At 33.1% G+C, this 18384-nt stretch overlaps 1 protein-coding gene across 1 annotated transcript in view; it reads right to left on the reverse strand.

Annotated features, from left to right (window-relative positions):
* Positions 1 to 7575, reverse strand: part of LOC122856287 — a 7977-nt gene extending 402 nt beyond the window's left edge. Inside the window, exons 1-4 of the mRNA XM_044157982.1 lie at positions 7366 to 7575; positions 5971 to 6224; positions 5201 to 5407; positions 624 to 1481 (exon numbers count right to left, since the gene is read on the reverse strand). Coding sequence (XP_044013917.1) covers positions 624 to 1481; positions 5201 to 5407; positions 5971 to 6224; positions 7366 to 7387 — 1341 coding nt within the window. The 5' untranslated portion in view covers positions 7388 to 7575. The remainder of the gene's footprint in view (positions 1 to 623; positions 1482 to 5200; positions 5408 to 5970; positions 6225 to 7365) is intronic.
* Between the last annotated feature and the right edge of the window lie 10809 nt (positions 7576 to 18384).

Consider the following 18384-nt stretch of genomic DNA (forward strand, 5'->3'; position numbering starts at 1 on the left):
ATATGTACGCTGCATTTACAATTAGTGCAAAGTGATCAAAATAAACTGGTTGCAAAACTCTTTTGAGGCAAGGAAGACTATAAAACAAGGTCCAATTTCTCCACTCTGATGCCGTCCAATTACTCATATCTTGAATTGTTCTAGGTGTTCGTGAAATTCGCGTCGGTGGTTTAATTTTCAGTAGAATTTCATCGATTGAGTCATAAATATCTTTAATCCTTGTCCATTTTGATTTTTACAAACCAATCTCCCATAGACGAAAAATTTTTGTGTAGTGTGCTGCTTGACAGCTCCGATCCACAAAGCATGTAATGCATCTACAGGCAAACCAGTATCTAGTTTCATACCAGGAATTATAGCTAAGGCTGACACACCTTTAATTCCATGAACAACTGTTTTAGTTTCATGAGCTTTGCTTGATGACAACATACCATCATGAGTACGCAGTTGTTTTTTCTTTCAGCATGGATGGTGGCAAATAAACAAATTGTTTAGATATGGAATGTCCCATATTACTACAGTAAGTACAACCGTTAAACCCATTATACTGTTTCATGTTAAGTACATCACATCTAGCAACTGAGTCGACTGTACATACAGGAGATATATAATTTACTGGTTACGTTTTCTATGCCTTCAGGTTTCCATACAATACCAGTTGTATACAAATCACGCATTTCACTTGCAAAAGGAAGTAAAAAATCTGTAAATATTGGCTTTGTTTTATCTATCCATAAGCCAGCTAACATCATATGTTTATGGTGGCTGTGAGGTGGCAATTCATTGATTTGCGCCCATATTGGCCAAGCTGATTTATTCGTGGTATCTCCCATACTCACACCATCGGTACTAAATGTAATTGAATAATTAAAACGATTATACAAAAAGTTCCCTGCTTTACAAAGTTGCTTGTATTTTTCACCATCATAAATATCACGAATAGTATTTGTTTCAGGACGTTTAAAACGATAGCTCAGTAAGTTATTAATATTCGGGTGTGAGAAAAGCTCAATTATTTGTGATTTCAAACCTAACTGAAGAAAATAGGAGAATTCATGTTCTGTATTATTGACGCAGTCTTTAGACTGCAATCTTTCAGAATTTTTAAAACCGAAGAACGAATGACAACGACTACAATATATATGTTTAACTATATTGGTATTATCTCTCCCCAAAACTCGCCACAATGAAGGTTTGTGATTTGGTAAGTTACCATTTACGGTCATGTCATTGAAAGTTTTAAAACAATTGAGCAACGATTGGTAAGTTTCTCTCGAGTGTAGAAAATTTACAATTCTCGTAAGAATAAAATCTTTTTTCGAAAACTTATGATTCCATATAGGTGAATCAAGAAACTCAGTAAGTGCACAGCTGAAAAACGGTTTTGAATTGTTAGCTTCGTGATTGCGATCGCGAAGGTTTTTACAAGATACTTCACATGTTTGTATTTCTTCTGTTTCCAATCCATTTGTACAGTTATCCTGTTAATTTGAAACAAAAATTTCCAAGTTAGTTATAATAAGTTAGTTTCAATAAAATAAGAATTTAACATATGTATGTCAATCGACAGGTAGAAATTAGTCTCCATATTCGACACTAAACCTCGTTTTGATGTCGAAGACCGAGCTTGATTCTTTATAGAAATGTTACACTACACTGAGAGAAAAAAATATTACGTTTTACGATGCTACTAAAGTACCGGTGAATGTTTTCGCATTTTTAATATCATATAATATTTTTTCAAATATTTTTCACTATTTAAGGCTGTTTGTAAATAATTGAATTTCTACTCAATTTTGTTTTTAGTTAAGCTTATTTTTTAAATGAAATAATTATCTATGTTGAAAATTTATTTAAATTTTTTTGCCTTGGCTTTTTTTAGATAATGAATGTCAAAGTTGACAACTTTTATACACGAGAATAGGGTGAAATAATTTTATTTTTCGTAAACAGCATATAGTAGATTCGTTGTCTACTCGAAAACTTATTATTTTCTATCAAATTGTAGATAACAAAAAAAACGAATATAATTTGAAAAAATGAGTTACGTTATTGCCACGGATTTGGAAAGTTATTCAAGTTTAAATAAAAATAGTATATTTCGTTACAAGTGCCCACTCTGGGGGGCTATTCTCGAATGATGTGAGTCGACTCACTCACACGGAGCGAGGTCCGTGTACGGATCTACTTGAGCGACGAACTGAGATCCGTTCACGGAGGACACTTCGTATAAGAGTAGCCAGTCCGTCCACGAATATAAATATCCGTCTCTCATACAATTCGATTTGAGCGCGAGACAATTGCTTGTATTTTTTATTTTGGTTTATTGTTGTTTGTTTATTTCAATTGTTGTATTTTTATTTATTTTTATCTATCCTCATCCAAAAAACAATTCAATAAACAATAAACCAAAATAAAAAATACAAGCAATTGTCTCGCGCTCAAATCGAATTGTATGAGAGACGGATATTTATATTCGTGGACGGACTGGCTACTCTCATACGAACTGTCCTCCGTGAACGGATCTCAGTTCGTCGTTCAAGTAGATCCGTTCACGGACCTCGCTCCGTGTGAGTGAGTCGACTCACATCATTCGAGAATAGCCCCCCAGAGAGTGTGCTCTCAACGAATTTGAATAGAGTGGGTATAAGCAGAGTGAAGCCACCGAGGTCCCATTAGTCCGACATTTTGTGCTCGCCGTATGGAGCGAGTATAAGAGGTTTCGTCACTTCCGAGCTCACCATATGGAGTGGGTACCCGTGTAGGAGAACACAACACGGCCAAGCATCGGCCGATGCTCGGCGAACTTCGGCCAATAATCGGCAAACATTAATGGGCCTTTAATGCGCCAAGCCTGGAGCGTTACGGTAATTTAATATCAGCTGCCATTAATGGCCCAATAATGTTCGCCAAGATTGGCCCGATAAATGGCCCATTAATGGCCCGTTAATGGCCCATTGATATACCAAGGGTAAGCCAAGAGTAGACCAACCATCAGCCATTATTGGCTTGCCATTAATGGGCCATTAATGCGCCAAGCCTGGAGCGTTACGGTAATTTAATATCGGCTGCCATGAATGGCCCAATGATGTTCCCCAAGAGTAAACCAAGTATGGCCCATTTATTAATTCCATTGAAAAAAAAAAAAAATATATTTTTTTATATATTTTTATAAATTTTTTTTTTTTTTATTATTTATTATTTATTATTTATTATTTATTATTTAACAATCGGGCTTTTAGTATACAAGTTATTAATAATCAATTGAAGAAATTATCATTAAACACTATTAAGATTTGATTCTACCTGGACTTGAACTCGGGTCTTCCTGTGCGATATCCTGAAGCATTACCACTCGGCCACGGCGGCTATAACGAAAGTCATAAATAAATTTTTGATTTGAATCAAATCAACAAAAGACCAACTCTTGGCCGCCCAAGAGTCGGCCGAAGCTTGGCCAGTGATGGCAACCATGCGTTGGCCATTTAAGGATTAAAAAGATTGGCCGATGAATGGCAGACAAGCAACGGCCATTAATGTATGAGCCAAAGATTGGCCGATGAATGGCAAACAAGCAATGGCCATTAAAAGTCTACCAAGACTTGGCCGATGATCGGCTACCAAGCAATGGCCATTAATGTATCAGCCAGAGATTGGCCAATGATTGGCAAACAAGCAACGGCCATTAAAAGTCTACCAAGACTAGGCCGATGATCGGCAACCAAGCAACGGCCATTAAAAGTCTACCAAGACTAGGCCGATGATCGGCAACCAAGCAATGGCCATTAATGTATCAGCCAGAGATCGGCCAATGATTGGCAAACAAGCAATGGCCATTAAAAGTCTACCAAGACTAGGCCGATGATCGGCAACCAAGCAATGGCCATTAATGTATCAGCCAGAGATTGGCCAATGATTGGCAAACAAGCAATGGCCATTAAAAGTCTACCAAGACTAGGCCGATGATCGGCAAACAAGCAACGGCCATTAAAAGTCTACCAAGACTAGGCCGATGATCGGCAACCAAGCAATGGCCATTAATGTATCAGCCAGAGATTGGCCAATGATTGGCAAACAAGCAATGGCCATTAAAAGTCTACCAAGACTTGGCCGATGATCGGCAACCAAGCAATGGCCATTGATGTATCAGCCAGAGATCGGCCAATGATTGGCAACCAAGCAACGGCCATTGAACGTCCATCAAGGCTTGGCCGATGATCGGCAACCAACGAATGGCCGTTAATGTATCAGCCAGGCTTGGCCCATGTATTGTTGCCAATAATCGGCCATTTAAGAATCAGCCAAGGCTCGGCCGATGCATGGTTGGCAATCATTGGCCATCTAAGAGTCAGCCAAGGCTTGGCCATGAATCGGAACCATGAATTGGCAGTACAAGAATGGGCCAGTTGTTTGCCAATGATGAACCATGAATGGCCCATGCCTGGCTACCAATCATTGGGTGCCATTGATGGGCCAATGCATGGCCGTGTTGTGAGTCTTGGCGATTCCTACACGGGTATAAGAGGGTTCCGTCACTTACGAGATAAAAATCATATATGGCTTCACTCTGCTTATACCCACTCTAATTTGAAGGGGCAGGCACGAGCCTGGGCGAGTGTTTCCCCTCCAAATGAGTTGTGAGACTCTCTGATTGGGCACATGTAACGAACCATATTTTATGTTACTAGGGACAGTGGTAATAATGTGTGAGTTTCCAAAAAGCGCACTACCCCTCTTACGCTTTGGAAACTCACACATTATTCCCACTGCCCTTGTAACATAAAAAATATTTTCTTTCTCGCGGCAAGTGATGCACACAGATGTGACATACACAAGCATATAATGTAGCAGTCTACTATACTTGCTTGCTAGCAGTAGTGTTAGTGTCTGTCTGTATATGCACGGACACACTCAAAGTCAATTTTCGAGACAGAAGCGCAACAAAATTTCGGGTACCCGGGCATAAAATTTAGCGTTACGATATACGGGCCCCTCAAACTACAAATATTGGCTTTTACACTCAGACTATGACAAACTATGACTTTTACAAACAGCCTTAAATAGAATTTTATACTATCATCAAAAATCCAAAAACATCCACTGGCACTATAGTATGGTAAAACTGAATATATTTATGAAACTTCAATATGTATAATTTGGAACAAGAATGCTTATTTACGTGGGAATACTTTATACTTACATCATCTGATGAAGTTGTAGATACAAAATCTTCAGAGCTATCTTTACTTTGAAGGTTGCTATAATGAGAGTCATCCTTCATTGAATAGTTAGCATTAAAGTAATGTTCAGTATCGTCATTAGAATTATCAGGTACTGTGTTTTCTTCTTCTTGTTCTTCATCTTCGGCTGACTCAGTGAATGATTTTTTAGAAGCTGAAGTATTATCCTAGTTTTTATAGGATCGGGTTCCGCCACAGGTTAAAAAAAAATATTAGATATTGAAAGAATTAGTAGATATTAAAAAAATTACAATATTGAGATATTTTTATTTTCAAAAATTTGAACTCCAGTTAAAGAAAAACGAATTTTAAAATACAAAATTTATAAACCATTCATAAACCAAGACACATTTATCCATAAATCAAGAAGTTTACACGGAGAGAAATGCGCAGCATATATTATGATGGTTTATTTTTTAAAAATTAATAAACACGTTACATTTTTATTTTGATGTTTAAACAATAAGGTTTTATTTAATTTTTTGTGTAGTTTTTCTGTTTTGTTTTGATTAAAATTACTGTAGTGTCGTAGGAAATTTTAGTCGGTCCTGGTGGCCTCCCTACGCAACTTCTCAATTTCCAGTAGACTACAGTAAAATTTGTTTGATACTCTACAGCATTGTTTACTGCGGATTTCTCTCCGTGTACATTGGTGAATAATTCATAAATAAATGATTTGATAATAATATAATATTGTAACGAAACCGGATGTCAATCTGTGAATACTAACCTGAATATTTACATCTTGAAAACCTCGAAATAACACGTCATACGGAAATGCTTGATGATAAGACTTCAATGCTTTTTGTCTATGGTAGTACTGTGCTTGACGAGATGAACCAGAACGTTTTTTCAAATGCACTTTGTCGACTCGGCTTGCACTTGTATTTTTTTTTTTTGGAGCAGGTTCATCATCAGATGAATCGTCTTCTCTGAAGCGAGTAGGCTTGATGATTGAACGCTTTGATTTTCGTTGCGAATTGTCTGTATACATAAGTAAAGTATACTGTTAAAAATAAACGTAAATTTCTAACATGTTTCGTGTACATTATGCATTAAATTTATTTTTTTTTATGTATAAATATATTTACAGTAAAAAAAATAGTATTTTCATCTAAATTTACTAGGTACTAATCTACTTGTATTACTAGGACTTCATTGTACATTTAAAAAAAATCATGGAATTTCTTGCATATTTCAAGTACGTTATGCACTAAAATTCTAGTACTGAACGTTAAATTTCAAGTCTGGGTACTGTAATTTTAAATCATGCACTGTCCTGTAATTTCCAAGTAAAGTCTTGGGATTTTAATGTCTAATACTCGAAATAAATTTCAAGTCTTGTGCTGTAAAATTCTAGAATCTTACATGGAAATTTTTTCACGCAGGAATAGAAATTTTATTTGTTAAGTTTCTTTTATATTTCAACACAAAAAACCTTACTTCACAAGTCACACCAATGGGGCAGCGGTAGAGCTTGTATCAAGTTAGATAGAGTGAAACCGGCAGAAGAAGTTCATGAGAAACCTTCTGCACATGCGCGAATATTGAAGCACACAGAAGCAAATTGTATATCTGTGTGAACAGATTCATTCCCACTTACAATTTTTTTACACACAGATATACAATTTGCCTCTGTGTGCTTCAATATTCGCGCATGTGCAGAAGGTTTCTCATGAACTTCTTCTGCCGGTAGGTGCTTTCTTTTGTGTATTTATTTTTTTACACTTTAATGCGCATGATCATGCACATGCGCCTGTCATGCAAACTTGATGAAAGAACAGTGGCGTCAAATAAATAATTCTTAAAAAATAAAAATTGAAACATGGCTGATCCAGCCCCTCATGTCCTACGCTGTTGCAAACTGACTTTTTGCTGACTGCGCATTCGATTGCGCATGCGTGAAAATAAACAGGAAAAAAAATAAATACACAAAAGAAAGCACCTGGTTTCACTCTAGTTAGACATATAAGCTTGAGTCCCTTTAAAGTCACTTGATAAATTTAGTAAGTCACTAAATCAATCTTTCATCAATTTTCTGATATTTGTAGAATAAATAGTAGTATGACTATAATAATTATTTAATAATATATTTAATAAAAACACTTAAAAAAAATATACTTACTTTCTTCATTAAGCAAAGACATTTTTAACAGAAATCACAACACTATGTTACATATATATAAAACACAATTTATAAATAAAAAAAATTATGCCAACGTTTAGTTTATAAGATAAATAATATGAATCGTCTTCACTTTTTTTCCGATTGTCACAACACCACCAAAAAGAAAAAACAAAAACGCTAAGAAAAAGATATACGTTATTTAACGGCGTAGAAGAGGATAAAAAAGAGGCTAGAGAATGGATGAAAAAAGCTAAACCTTCGTCTTACAATATTGTTCGCCTTCGGTTTAGTTCGGGTCGGTACTCTATAAAAGATGTAGCTTTCTCTCTTTCTCGCTTCATAGCTTGCGTTTCAACCGGCCTGAACTTAAAACCGCTGGTTGTCTAAAAAAATAATACGTAGGCTGATTCGACGCGTCTTGAGTTTCCGTGTAGGAGAATTATTTAGTTATTTTTATAAATAAAATTAAAAAAATATATATATTTTTTTTCAATTGCATTCATAGATTCTAAAGTCCAATTCTGTTTTTTATATACATATATTAAATATGTTTTATTTTTCCTGCCTCTTGGCGCGATCCCTCGACACGACCATAAACCTAAACTAACTCAGCGATATATATTTCGGAAGTTTTTGTTTTCTTGTAGTAACTCGTGGACTTTGTAAACTTTTTAGAAAATGATTATTTATATACAAATATATTTATTTATTCATTTAATTTAAATGCTCCATTGTTGATTCTTTATTTTTTTTGTCTTGTTTTTTTTTTTTTCGCCAAAAAATGGCTGATGGTTGGCAGCCATGATATTGCCAAATAACGGCCAATAAATGGCCAGCCATGAATTTTCCAAGGATCGACCGATGAATGGTAGCCAATTAATGGCCAAACGTTGGCCAAGAGAAGGCTGCCAATTTTGGCAACAAAATAATGGATCGATCGTTTGCCAAGTATATCTTATGAATGGCCTTTGCTTGGCTACCAATCATGGGCTGCCATTCATCAGCCAATGTATGGCCGTGTTTCCATCGCTTAGCGAGTCCTACAGGGGTTAATTGTAGTGAAAACTGTTTTAATTATAGTTAAAAAAAAAAATTGGTTTAAGAAAAGATTAGATGTCGACTTTTTTAAAAATAGCCTTAGGACATTGCAAATAGTTCAAATAGTTTTGTTTGCAATTTCAGTTAATTGTAGTGAAAAGAGTTTTACTTATAATTCAAAAAATAATTGTAAAAAATATGAATCGAAATTTTGGGCATAATTCATAATAATATTTCCAGTGATCTCATGTCGGAGTAATTACTCGGGCAATGGGCTAAAAACGGAGTAATGCCGGAAAAATATTTCTGACAGGGTATTAGCCAAAATAAATTGAAATCCGTTTGGCAAATAGCTAAGGGATTAATGGAACTCAAAAAATTGTATATTATTAATCTTCATTAGTTCCTTAGCTCAATTTGCTAATAATATTTTTATTAATCTAAAAAAATTACAAGCCTCTATTAAATATTGCAAATTGTCAAATTAAAAGTTCAAAAAAAATTGAAATATAAAATTTTATTGCAATTTAATAAAATCTTATTGTTATTACCCTGATGGAAATATTACTTCGAATTTTCTACGAATTTTCACGAATTATTACAAATTCTTACGAATCTCTACGAATTTTTACGAAATTGACCCATTCGAGAAAATAGTTTCGAAGCTATCTCTCAATTTTTCTTTGAGTTTTTATGGCCTTCGGAGAAACTTCTCCGATTGCTCGGGAACTTTTATAAAAGTCAACCATGTGTTAAAATAATTCCAAAATTTTCTCTGAATGTTTTTCCGAATTATTTCGAGCTTCAGAGAAGTTGGACTATTAGTAGAAATAATTTATAGATTTTCTTTGAACATTTTTCGGAATTCATTTAGTTTTACAAAGAAACTTCTTCGATTGTTTGCGAACGTTAGAAGAACTATTTTCAGAAATTTGTAAAAAGTTCGTTGAAATTCGTAAAAATATTTCCGCTATGAATTATTTGCCAAAAAACCTTAAAATATCTCTTGAAGCTCAGACAAATGATTAAGAGTACGGAGAAACCTTTCAAAGATATTTTAAAATTTTTTCCCCGCATGGGTCAATTTCGTAGAAATTCGTCGAAAACTCGTTAAAATTCGTAGTAAAAATATTAATTTTTTTTCCAATGCACCGGGCAACAATAGAAAAATACTCCAAATGGTGGACACCATACCCTAGTAGAAACTTGTTCAGGATAGTCTGAACACTGATCCAGGCCTGATTAGGATATCATAAGGTTATCCCTATTTCAGTAACCCCTGATGAAAATATTTTTCCGCGATTTCACCTGAATTTCTTCGCAATTACTCTGAATTTCGCCTAAATTGGCTCATGTAGAGAAATAAGTAGAGAAATGTATCAAAATTTCTCCGAATCGACTTGGGTGAAAAAACGTTCGGAAATATTTCTCCGCTTTGAAAAAAAGTGTCTTCGAATTTTCATTTTTTTTTTTTTTTTTGGAAAAATTGAAAATTGAAAAAGTTGAAAAAAAATTGAACAAATGGTGGAGAAAGTTGGAGTAAGGGTGGAGACATTTGTCCGCCATTTCTCCAACCATGTGAAAAAATAATTTTACTGCTGATAAATTTTTTCTAAAATCAATGGCCAGGAGAAATTTTTCCATCGTTTCTCCAAATCAACTTGAGTAAAGGAATTTTCGGAAATATTTCTCCGCAAAAAAAACACACGTGGAAAAACATGTGAAAAAAATAATTTTACAGGCTATTCCTATTAAGGATAAAATACAAATAGTTAAAGCATAGGTTTAGGATAGGTTTAGGCAGTAAGGTCGAGAGTTCGCGCCCGGCGAGAGGCAGGAAAAAAAAAACATTTATTATAAAAAAAAAAAACAGAGTTGGACTCGAGAATCTATAAATGCAATTGAAAAAAAAAAATATTTTTTTTTTTTTTATTTATAAAAATAATTGAATTCGCAAGTAATGGGCCAATCTTGGCAAATGTTAATGGGCTAATCTTGGTAAACGTTAATGGGACAATATTGGCAAATTTTAATGGGCCATTAATGGCAGCCAATATTAGAACGGTGTAACGCGCCGGGCCCGGCGTATGAGTGGCCCATTAATGGCAGAATTTCGCCATGCATCGGCCGTTGCATGGCCGTGTTGTAGTCTCCTACACGAGAGGTCAGTTTGTAATAGTGGAGTTTATCCGTATTCTGTTAGGCGTTAGTATTCAAATTAAAAAAAAAATAAATTTAAAAATAATAATTTTTTTTTTTTTATTTTTCAATAAATCATGTATCTTTACTACAGCCTGATCAGGTATCCTGATCCATTCTGGATCCAAACATTACGAAAAGGCGTTACATCTTGATCAAGTTTGGATCCGAACCTTACCTAAATTTCTACTCGGGATATTCTTTTGTTCAATTTTTAAGTTCGATCAATCCCATAAACATTTTAATTTAATTAAAATTTATTTTGGCAAATAGTGGAGGATTTCGTCGACGTTTCTCCATTTTTGCCATTTTTTCCGTATCAGGACTCTAGCTAAGGAAATGATGTTAAATTACTTCTACCAGGGTGAATGTAGCCATAGATATTTGCTGAAAGTGACAAAAAATATATTCTATAGCCTATATTGGCTATAGCCAAGAAATTGATGTAGATTGACTTCAATTGACTGGGAAATATAATTCTTATTAATAAATTATATGATACATTAAATAATTAACATATGAATTTCAATTTAAACATTCCAAACATTAGAAAATTGATATATGTATTAGAATGTTTGTATTTGTTTCGGCAAATGATCACTGACAGAAAGTTTCTGTGATTTTCACGTGAGAGTCCCGGGCTTTGTACCGAGAGTTTTATTTTTTAAAAATAAAATACATGTAAATTTATTTTTTTAATAAATAAAAATGTCCAAGGAAAAGCAGTAGCTAAGAAAAATGTAGCTAAGGAATTGAGGTTGCCAAAGAATTATGTTTCAAGGAAATAATTCCTTAGTCACATTAATTCCTTAGCTACATCTTTTCCTTAGCTACAGCTTTTCCTTGGATATTTTTTATTTATTTTATAAATAAAATACATGTAAATTTATTTTTTAAAAATACAAAGAAAGATGTAGCTAAGGAAAAGATGTGGCTAAGGAATTAATGTTGCCAAAAAATTATGTTTCAAGAAAATAATTCCTTAGTCACATTAATTCCTTAGCTACATCTTTCCCTTAGCTACTGCTTTTCCTTGGACATTTTTTATTTATTTTATAAATAAAATACATGTAAATTTATTTTTTCAAAATACAAATATACAAAATAGAAACAGGAAAGAGGGCGTAAGTGCAAATTCATTAATTTTTGGGTTTTTCATCTAATTTTAAGGCTTTAAAAAAAAAAAAGGAAAAAGGGCGTAACAACCTTTTATAAAGGCGTAAGTCCCTGGACATACGCCTTTTTTCCATTATCAAAATCATTTTTGATAGAAGATGAAGGGCGTATGTCCAAGGATTTACGCCTTTTTTCCGTTATCAAAATAATTTTTGATAAAAGATGAAGGGCGTATTTCCAATTTTATTTTCAATTTATTCGAAGGTAGTGTTTTTAAATTATTGATTATTTATTCATAACGAGTCGGCCGTGTTCGGCTTCGCCGAACTTGGTTGTATATTTATTTTTGATTCTTCAAAAAATTAAAAACAAAAGAAATAGGTATGTAGAAAAAATTAAATTTCTACATTCTGATAAACCGGACAACATTAGGAACCAATGCATTTTTTTATTTCTTTTCTTCTCGATAAAATATATTGTTTCATCAAAAAAAACTCAGGAGATGATGAAAAAATTCAACTTCGACATCCTGGTGAACTGAAAACCAACATTACAAACTAAAGCAATATTTTTTAATCTCTTCTTTCTGAAAAAATATATTTAATAATTAGAAAAACCCTGAAGATAATTGGGGAAATCATTTTGACTTCTGGTGATCGTAAAAAGTAACCTGGGTGATTTTTTTGTAGACTTAAACCCTCCCGAGCTCAAACTAAATATCTATGTTAAATTTCATGTAAATCGGACCAATAGTTTGCGTAAAACTGCGTTTCCAAGGATCCGGCCATGTCTTTTTATTATATAGATTATCAATAAATAAATGATCAGTCTAAGTACACTGCCTTTGAATAAATTGAAAATAAACTTGGAAATACGCCCTTCATCTTTTATCAAAAATTATTTTGATAACGGAAAAAAGGCGTAAGTCCCTGGACATACGCCCTTTATCCTTTATCAAAGGTTGTTACGCCCTTTTTCCTTTTTTTTTTTTAAGCCTTAAAATTAGATGAAAAATTAATAAATTTGTATTTACGCCCTTTTTCCTTTAATAAAAAAAAAATTTTCAAAAATGGCACTTACGCCCTTCATCCAAATTCATGGCTGGCCATTTAATGGCTACCAACCATCAGCTAATTTTTAAAACAAAACGATAGAAAAAATAAAAATCAATAATGGAGCATTAAAATTGAATGAATAAATAAATATGTTTGTATTTGAATAATCATCTTCAAAAAAGTCTACAAAGTCTACGAGTGAACTTAATTATTACAAGAAAACAAAAAACTTTCGAAATATATATATATCGCGCTCGTGGCTCAATTAGGTAAAGCATAGGTTATAGTGTAGATTTAGGTATTAGGCCGAAGGTTCGCGCCCGGCGAGAGGAAAAAAAAAATATTTATGATAAAAAAAAAAAACCTAGTTGGACTCGAGAATCAATTAATGCAATTGAAAAAAATATATATTTTTTTATTTATACAAATAATTGAATTCGCAAGTAATGGGACAATATTGGCAAATGTTAATGGGCTAATCTTGGTAAACGTTAATGGGACAATATTGGCAAATTTTAATGGGCCATTAATGGCAGAATTTCGCCATGCACCGGCCATTGCATAGTCTCCTACACGGGTTACCACATATTTTTTTTGGCTACCTTCCCGAGTGGAAATTTCAGTCCGATTCGGATCCAGGACGGATCCGGTTTACCTGATTACATATCCGAATCGGATCAGGCTGGCCGGATCCGATTCGGACTGAAAATGTAACGCCGGCTAGGCTCCGAATCGTATCCGGTGAACCGGATCCGGTTACAATAAGGACACCGTGGCTAAATCGGATACCAAATTATGTATCCGAAATTACATTTAAATCGGATCCGATTTTACATCCAAAACGGATCCGATTTTACATCCAAAACGGATCCAATTTTACGTCCAAATCGGATCCGATTTTACATCCAAATCGGATCCGATTTTATATTTAAACCGGATCCGAATTTTGTTTTAAAAAAATTTTGATTTAAAAAAAAAAATATATTTGCTTTTTTCAATTATTTTTTTTAACAATCATTATTAACAATATTTTTATCTTAGAAAATTCAACCTAAACTAAACTAAAATTCTGGATTTTGCGGGGATCGATCTCGGGGCTATTCTGTTCAAAGTCGGCAACTCTATCCTATTGACCACGGCGGCGTACGTGGAATCCATAAAATCAAAAGTCCTTTACAAGTGTAGAAAGTTATTTCAAAATTACAATAGAAAAACTTGATATGATTAATACTATATATATGCAAAAATGTATTTATTATTATCAAAAAATAAAATGACATTCTGAAATTAATTTTTTTTTTTTTTTTTTTCAAATACTTCTAAGTTGGATCCGTTTCAAATCAGGGAAACCGGATCCGGCTTACCTTAGCCAAGCCTGACCGAATCCGGAAGTTAACTTTGACAAAAAAAAACAAACTTCAATTAAAGTCCGGCATTCCGGATCCGATTCGGATCAGGATAGAGTAAGGAAAACCGGATCCGGTTAGCCTTAGCCAAACATGACTAAACCCGGAGATAACTTTGAAAAATAAAATAAAGTCCGATTAAAGTCCGGCAATCTGGATCCGATTCGGATCAGGAAAGAGTGAGGAAAGCCGGATCCGGTTAGCCTTAGCCAAACTTGACTGAACCCGGAGATAACTTTGAAAAAAAAAATAAGGTCCGATTAAAGTCCGGCAATCTGGATCCGATTCGGATCAGGAAAGAGTAAGGAAAACCGGATCCGGTTAGCCTTAGCCAAACCTGACTAAACCCGGAGATCACTTTGAAAAAAAAAATAAAGTCCGATTAAAGTCCGGCAATCTGTATCCGATTCGGATCAGGAAAGAGTGAGGAAAGCCGGATCCGGTTAGCCTTAGCCATAACGGATCCGAAAAGGGTCAGGAAACCCGGATCCGGATTACCTTAGCCATACTGGATCCGATTCGGATCAGGATCCGGCCAAGCCGGATTCAATTTCCACTCGGGTTAATTCTTTAGCTTTATCTTTTATTTTTTAGCTACTGCCAGTCTTAAGTAATTCATTTGTCTAATAAATAAAATACATTGAATTTATTTTCATAAATAAAAATAATGAAAAACAATAGTTAAAATAGAAAGATGTAGCTGCGGAAAAGATGGAGCTACCCTGGTGAATATATTTTTTTGGCATTAATCGTATTTTTGCCCGTTAGCCATAGAAAAATTTTTCCGGTATGAGATCACTGACTGAGAAATTACTTGTTAGTTGTTTAAGTTATTTAACAAATAAAATTAATGCAATTAATTTTTCCAAATAAAAATATCAAGGAAAAGCAGTAGCTAAGCTTTATTAATATTTATTAAAAAAAAAAAAAAAAAAATGTAAATGGTAAGCTACATTGATTTCTTAGCTACTGCTTTTATTTGGAGATTTTTATTTTTAAAAAATAAAATTCCATGTATTTTATTTATTAAAAAAATAAAATACCCAAGGTCAACATTTATTCCTTATAGCTACATCTTTTTCTATTTAACACTAAAAAATCAAAGCAATTTTCTTTTTATTTATTAATATAAAAATATTAACGCTTAAATGCTAGTAAATATCGTAAAAAGCTTTTAAAACCGTCTTTTATAAGTAAACACAATATTGTAAGTAAGTTGAGAACCGTTGGAAGCTGCTTTTATTCCGGTATTGTACGAGTATTGTACAAGCATTGCTTACAACCCTTGTGCGAGAGTTGTACAATGCTTGTAACTTTCAACAAGTCTTGTGTGAGTCTTGTACAAGTATTGTATACATGGCTTGTACATTGCTCGTACAAGCAGAATACACGGGAGCGATAAACCAAATCAAAAACCATCGTTGTACATACATTGTACAAGCCTTGTAACCACGCTCGTACAAGGCTTGAACGAGTATTGTAATCGATCTCAGCGATTCAGTCTGTTAACACAGCCTTGTACAAGACTTGTTCAAACCTTGTATACAAGTATCGTTCAAGCCACGTCTACAAGGCTTGAATAAGCCATGTATTTTTGGACAAAACAAGCCTTGAACAAGTCTGTTTTACACGGGACAATTCCGTCAGGGTACAAATTAAAGCACAATTTACCCTTTGTTTTGGAAAAAAAAACATCGAAATATGTTGATTATGAAAGCAGATATGCAATTCTTAACTAACATTTTGGAGTAAATAATTTTTTTTTTGTTGTTATTTTTCAGATACAAATTTTGGGACTGGTGGTACAAATTAGTACAAATTATTCTGCGTTTGTAGTAATTTTTGTTTCCCCTTAAGTCATCTAAAAAAAAGTAGATTTTTAACCCTTTCTCCACCCTTTAATTTTGAGATAAAAATTAAAACAATTATTACGGTACAAAATAGTACAAATTAAAACGCTTCTAATAAGTATCCTAGAAATTTTTTCTAGAACTTATGCATGGTTGGTTATGACACTGAATTTGGCAGCCAATGCTCCAGTACGAATACTTTTTTCCTTAGGGCGAAGCGCCAAGTGGCACCTGTATGTTACAATGGTTGACAAAATTATTATAATCAGGATAAAATGTTTGAAAACCCCTTAAATTTCTTATTTTTCCTTTTTTTTTACATGAAATGCCACATGGAAAAATCCTAGAAAAATTCATAAACATTGTTAATATTGTCTACAACAATCTAGAAAAAGAAAAATCAGAGGATGAAGGTCTTTTAACATTTTTTGATCCTGGTAAAAGCTATAATAAGTTTCTATAATATGTCGGGGCGCTACGTGGCACTTCGCCCCTGGAAAAAAATATCCAGCCCAATCCGGCCACTAGACGTGGCTGCCAAATTCAGTGTCATTGGTTGGTTCACTCACCTAAAAAAAAGACGAAGAAACAGGATAATAAATTTATTTTATTAATTAAAATAAAGAGAGAGAGAGAAAGAATATCAAGCTAGGGAGAGAGACAACAAATCACACAACGAAGAACTGGCATTACAGTTCTTCTTTTTATAATAGGATTTTATTTAAATTAAGTTATTAATTAATAACTTAAGTTATAGTTCTTAAAAAATAATTTGAGTAAAAAAAAAAAAATGTGAAAAAAAAAAAACAAAATATTTTTTGAAAAAAAAAAAAAAAAATATTTAGGAACTTTTGACTTGAAAAAAAGTTTAAGCTATTATTCACATATAATTTAAACAGTGTTTTTTGTTAATTAAAAAAAAAAAAAAAAAAAAAAATTCATTAAAAAAAAAAGTGCCCATTTTGGACACCCTGTTCATTTTAGACCACTCTCCCCTATACAATTACTTATTGAAAAAGTATTACTATTATCTTACCTTTGTCGATGAAAATTGTAATATTTATAGGTCTACTTTCAGGCAATATAATTGTTTTTAAAAATTTAATATCTTTAAATACAATAGACGTATCGAAAAATGATTTTCCTTGCATCATACACAAAGTTTGCCAAATAAAAACAAAATAAAAAGTTGTAGGAAATGAATTAATACCATCAACAACATGTCCAGTCATGTATTTAAAATCTTGATCTTTCAAAGAAACTTCAATTGTTCGTTTGTGTGATATGATATTTTTTTCATTGTCAAATGAAACAACAAAATGATCATCAGAGTGTTGCCATTTTATTAATGGTGACAACATTGGTGTACCTCTTGATACTGGTAAAGAAACACTTGGATATAAATTTGATATTTTCGATTGTATACCAGCACAATATAGTTTTCCAATACAATCAAGAAATACTTGGATATTATCTTGACCTCGTTGAGCAAGTGACATGTTAATGACACTTGAATTAAGAGACGTACGTAAAACTGTCTGAAGAATACCATGTGGAGATATTTCAATGGTAATTGCATCATCAGGAATTAAAGTGCATGTTTCTTCGAATAAAACTGGACTCGTAAAATTTTTAGTAAAATATTCAGCAGATGCTAGCTGTGCTGTTGGTGTAGCCCATTCATTTTGATGAAAACAAGTACTTAGCCATTTGGAACTTCTTTTTTTTGGCTCAGGTATAATTTTTTCAAGATATTTCAATAATTTTGTTGATGCTTCAGTAACATAACTACTATGATAAGCAATTTTACCACATTCAACTTCTCTGGCAAAAATATTCAAATCATTTAGCTTAGTAACAATTTTTTGAATTGAAATTGCTGAACCTGATATTGTTGTACTTTTAGCTCCATTATGACAAGCAATTTCAACATCATTTGAACAATATTTTTTAGCATCTTGATGACCTATTTTATTAACATCAAAAATAAATTAATATTACGCATGTAAAAATTGTCTCTTTAAATTATAATAATATCAATAATTACCTAATCCAATGACAGCCATTGAACCTTCAATTGTTCTATTGTTAATTGATGCAACACCTCGATAATAAATTGCTAAAATCATTTGTTCAGCTGTTATTGTATTATCTGCATATGCACAACCCACCTCACCCATTGAATGACCAATAATTTTATCTGGTACAATTTTCAGTGATTTAAGTAAATCAACTAAACCAATTTGAATAGCACCAATTGCAATGCATTTTTAATATATTATTAAATTTCGATTTATCTGATTATTGATAATATCATAAATATCAATATACATTGGTTTTAAAGCAGCATCA

The sequence above is a fragment of the Aphidius gifuensis genome, linkage group LG5, assembly GCF_014905175.1.
Source record: "Aphidius gifuensis isolate YNYX2018 linkage group LG5, ASM1490517v1, whole genome shotgun sequence".
Taxonomy (NCBI): domain Eukaryota; kingdom Metazoa; phylum Arthropoda; class Insecta; order Hymenoptera; family Braconidae; genus Aphidius; species Aphidius gifuensis.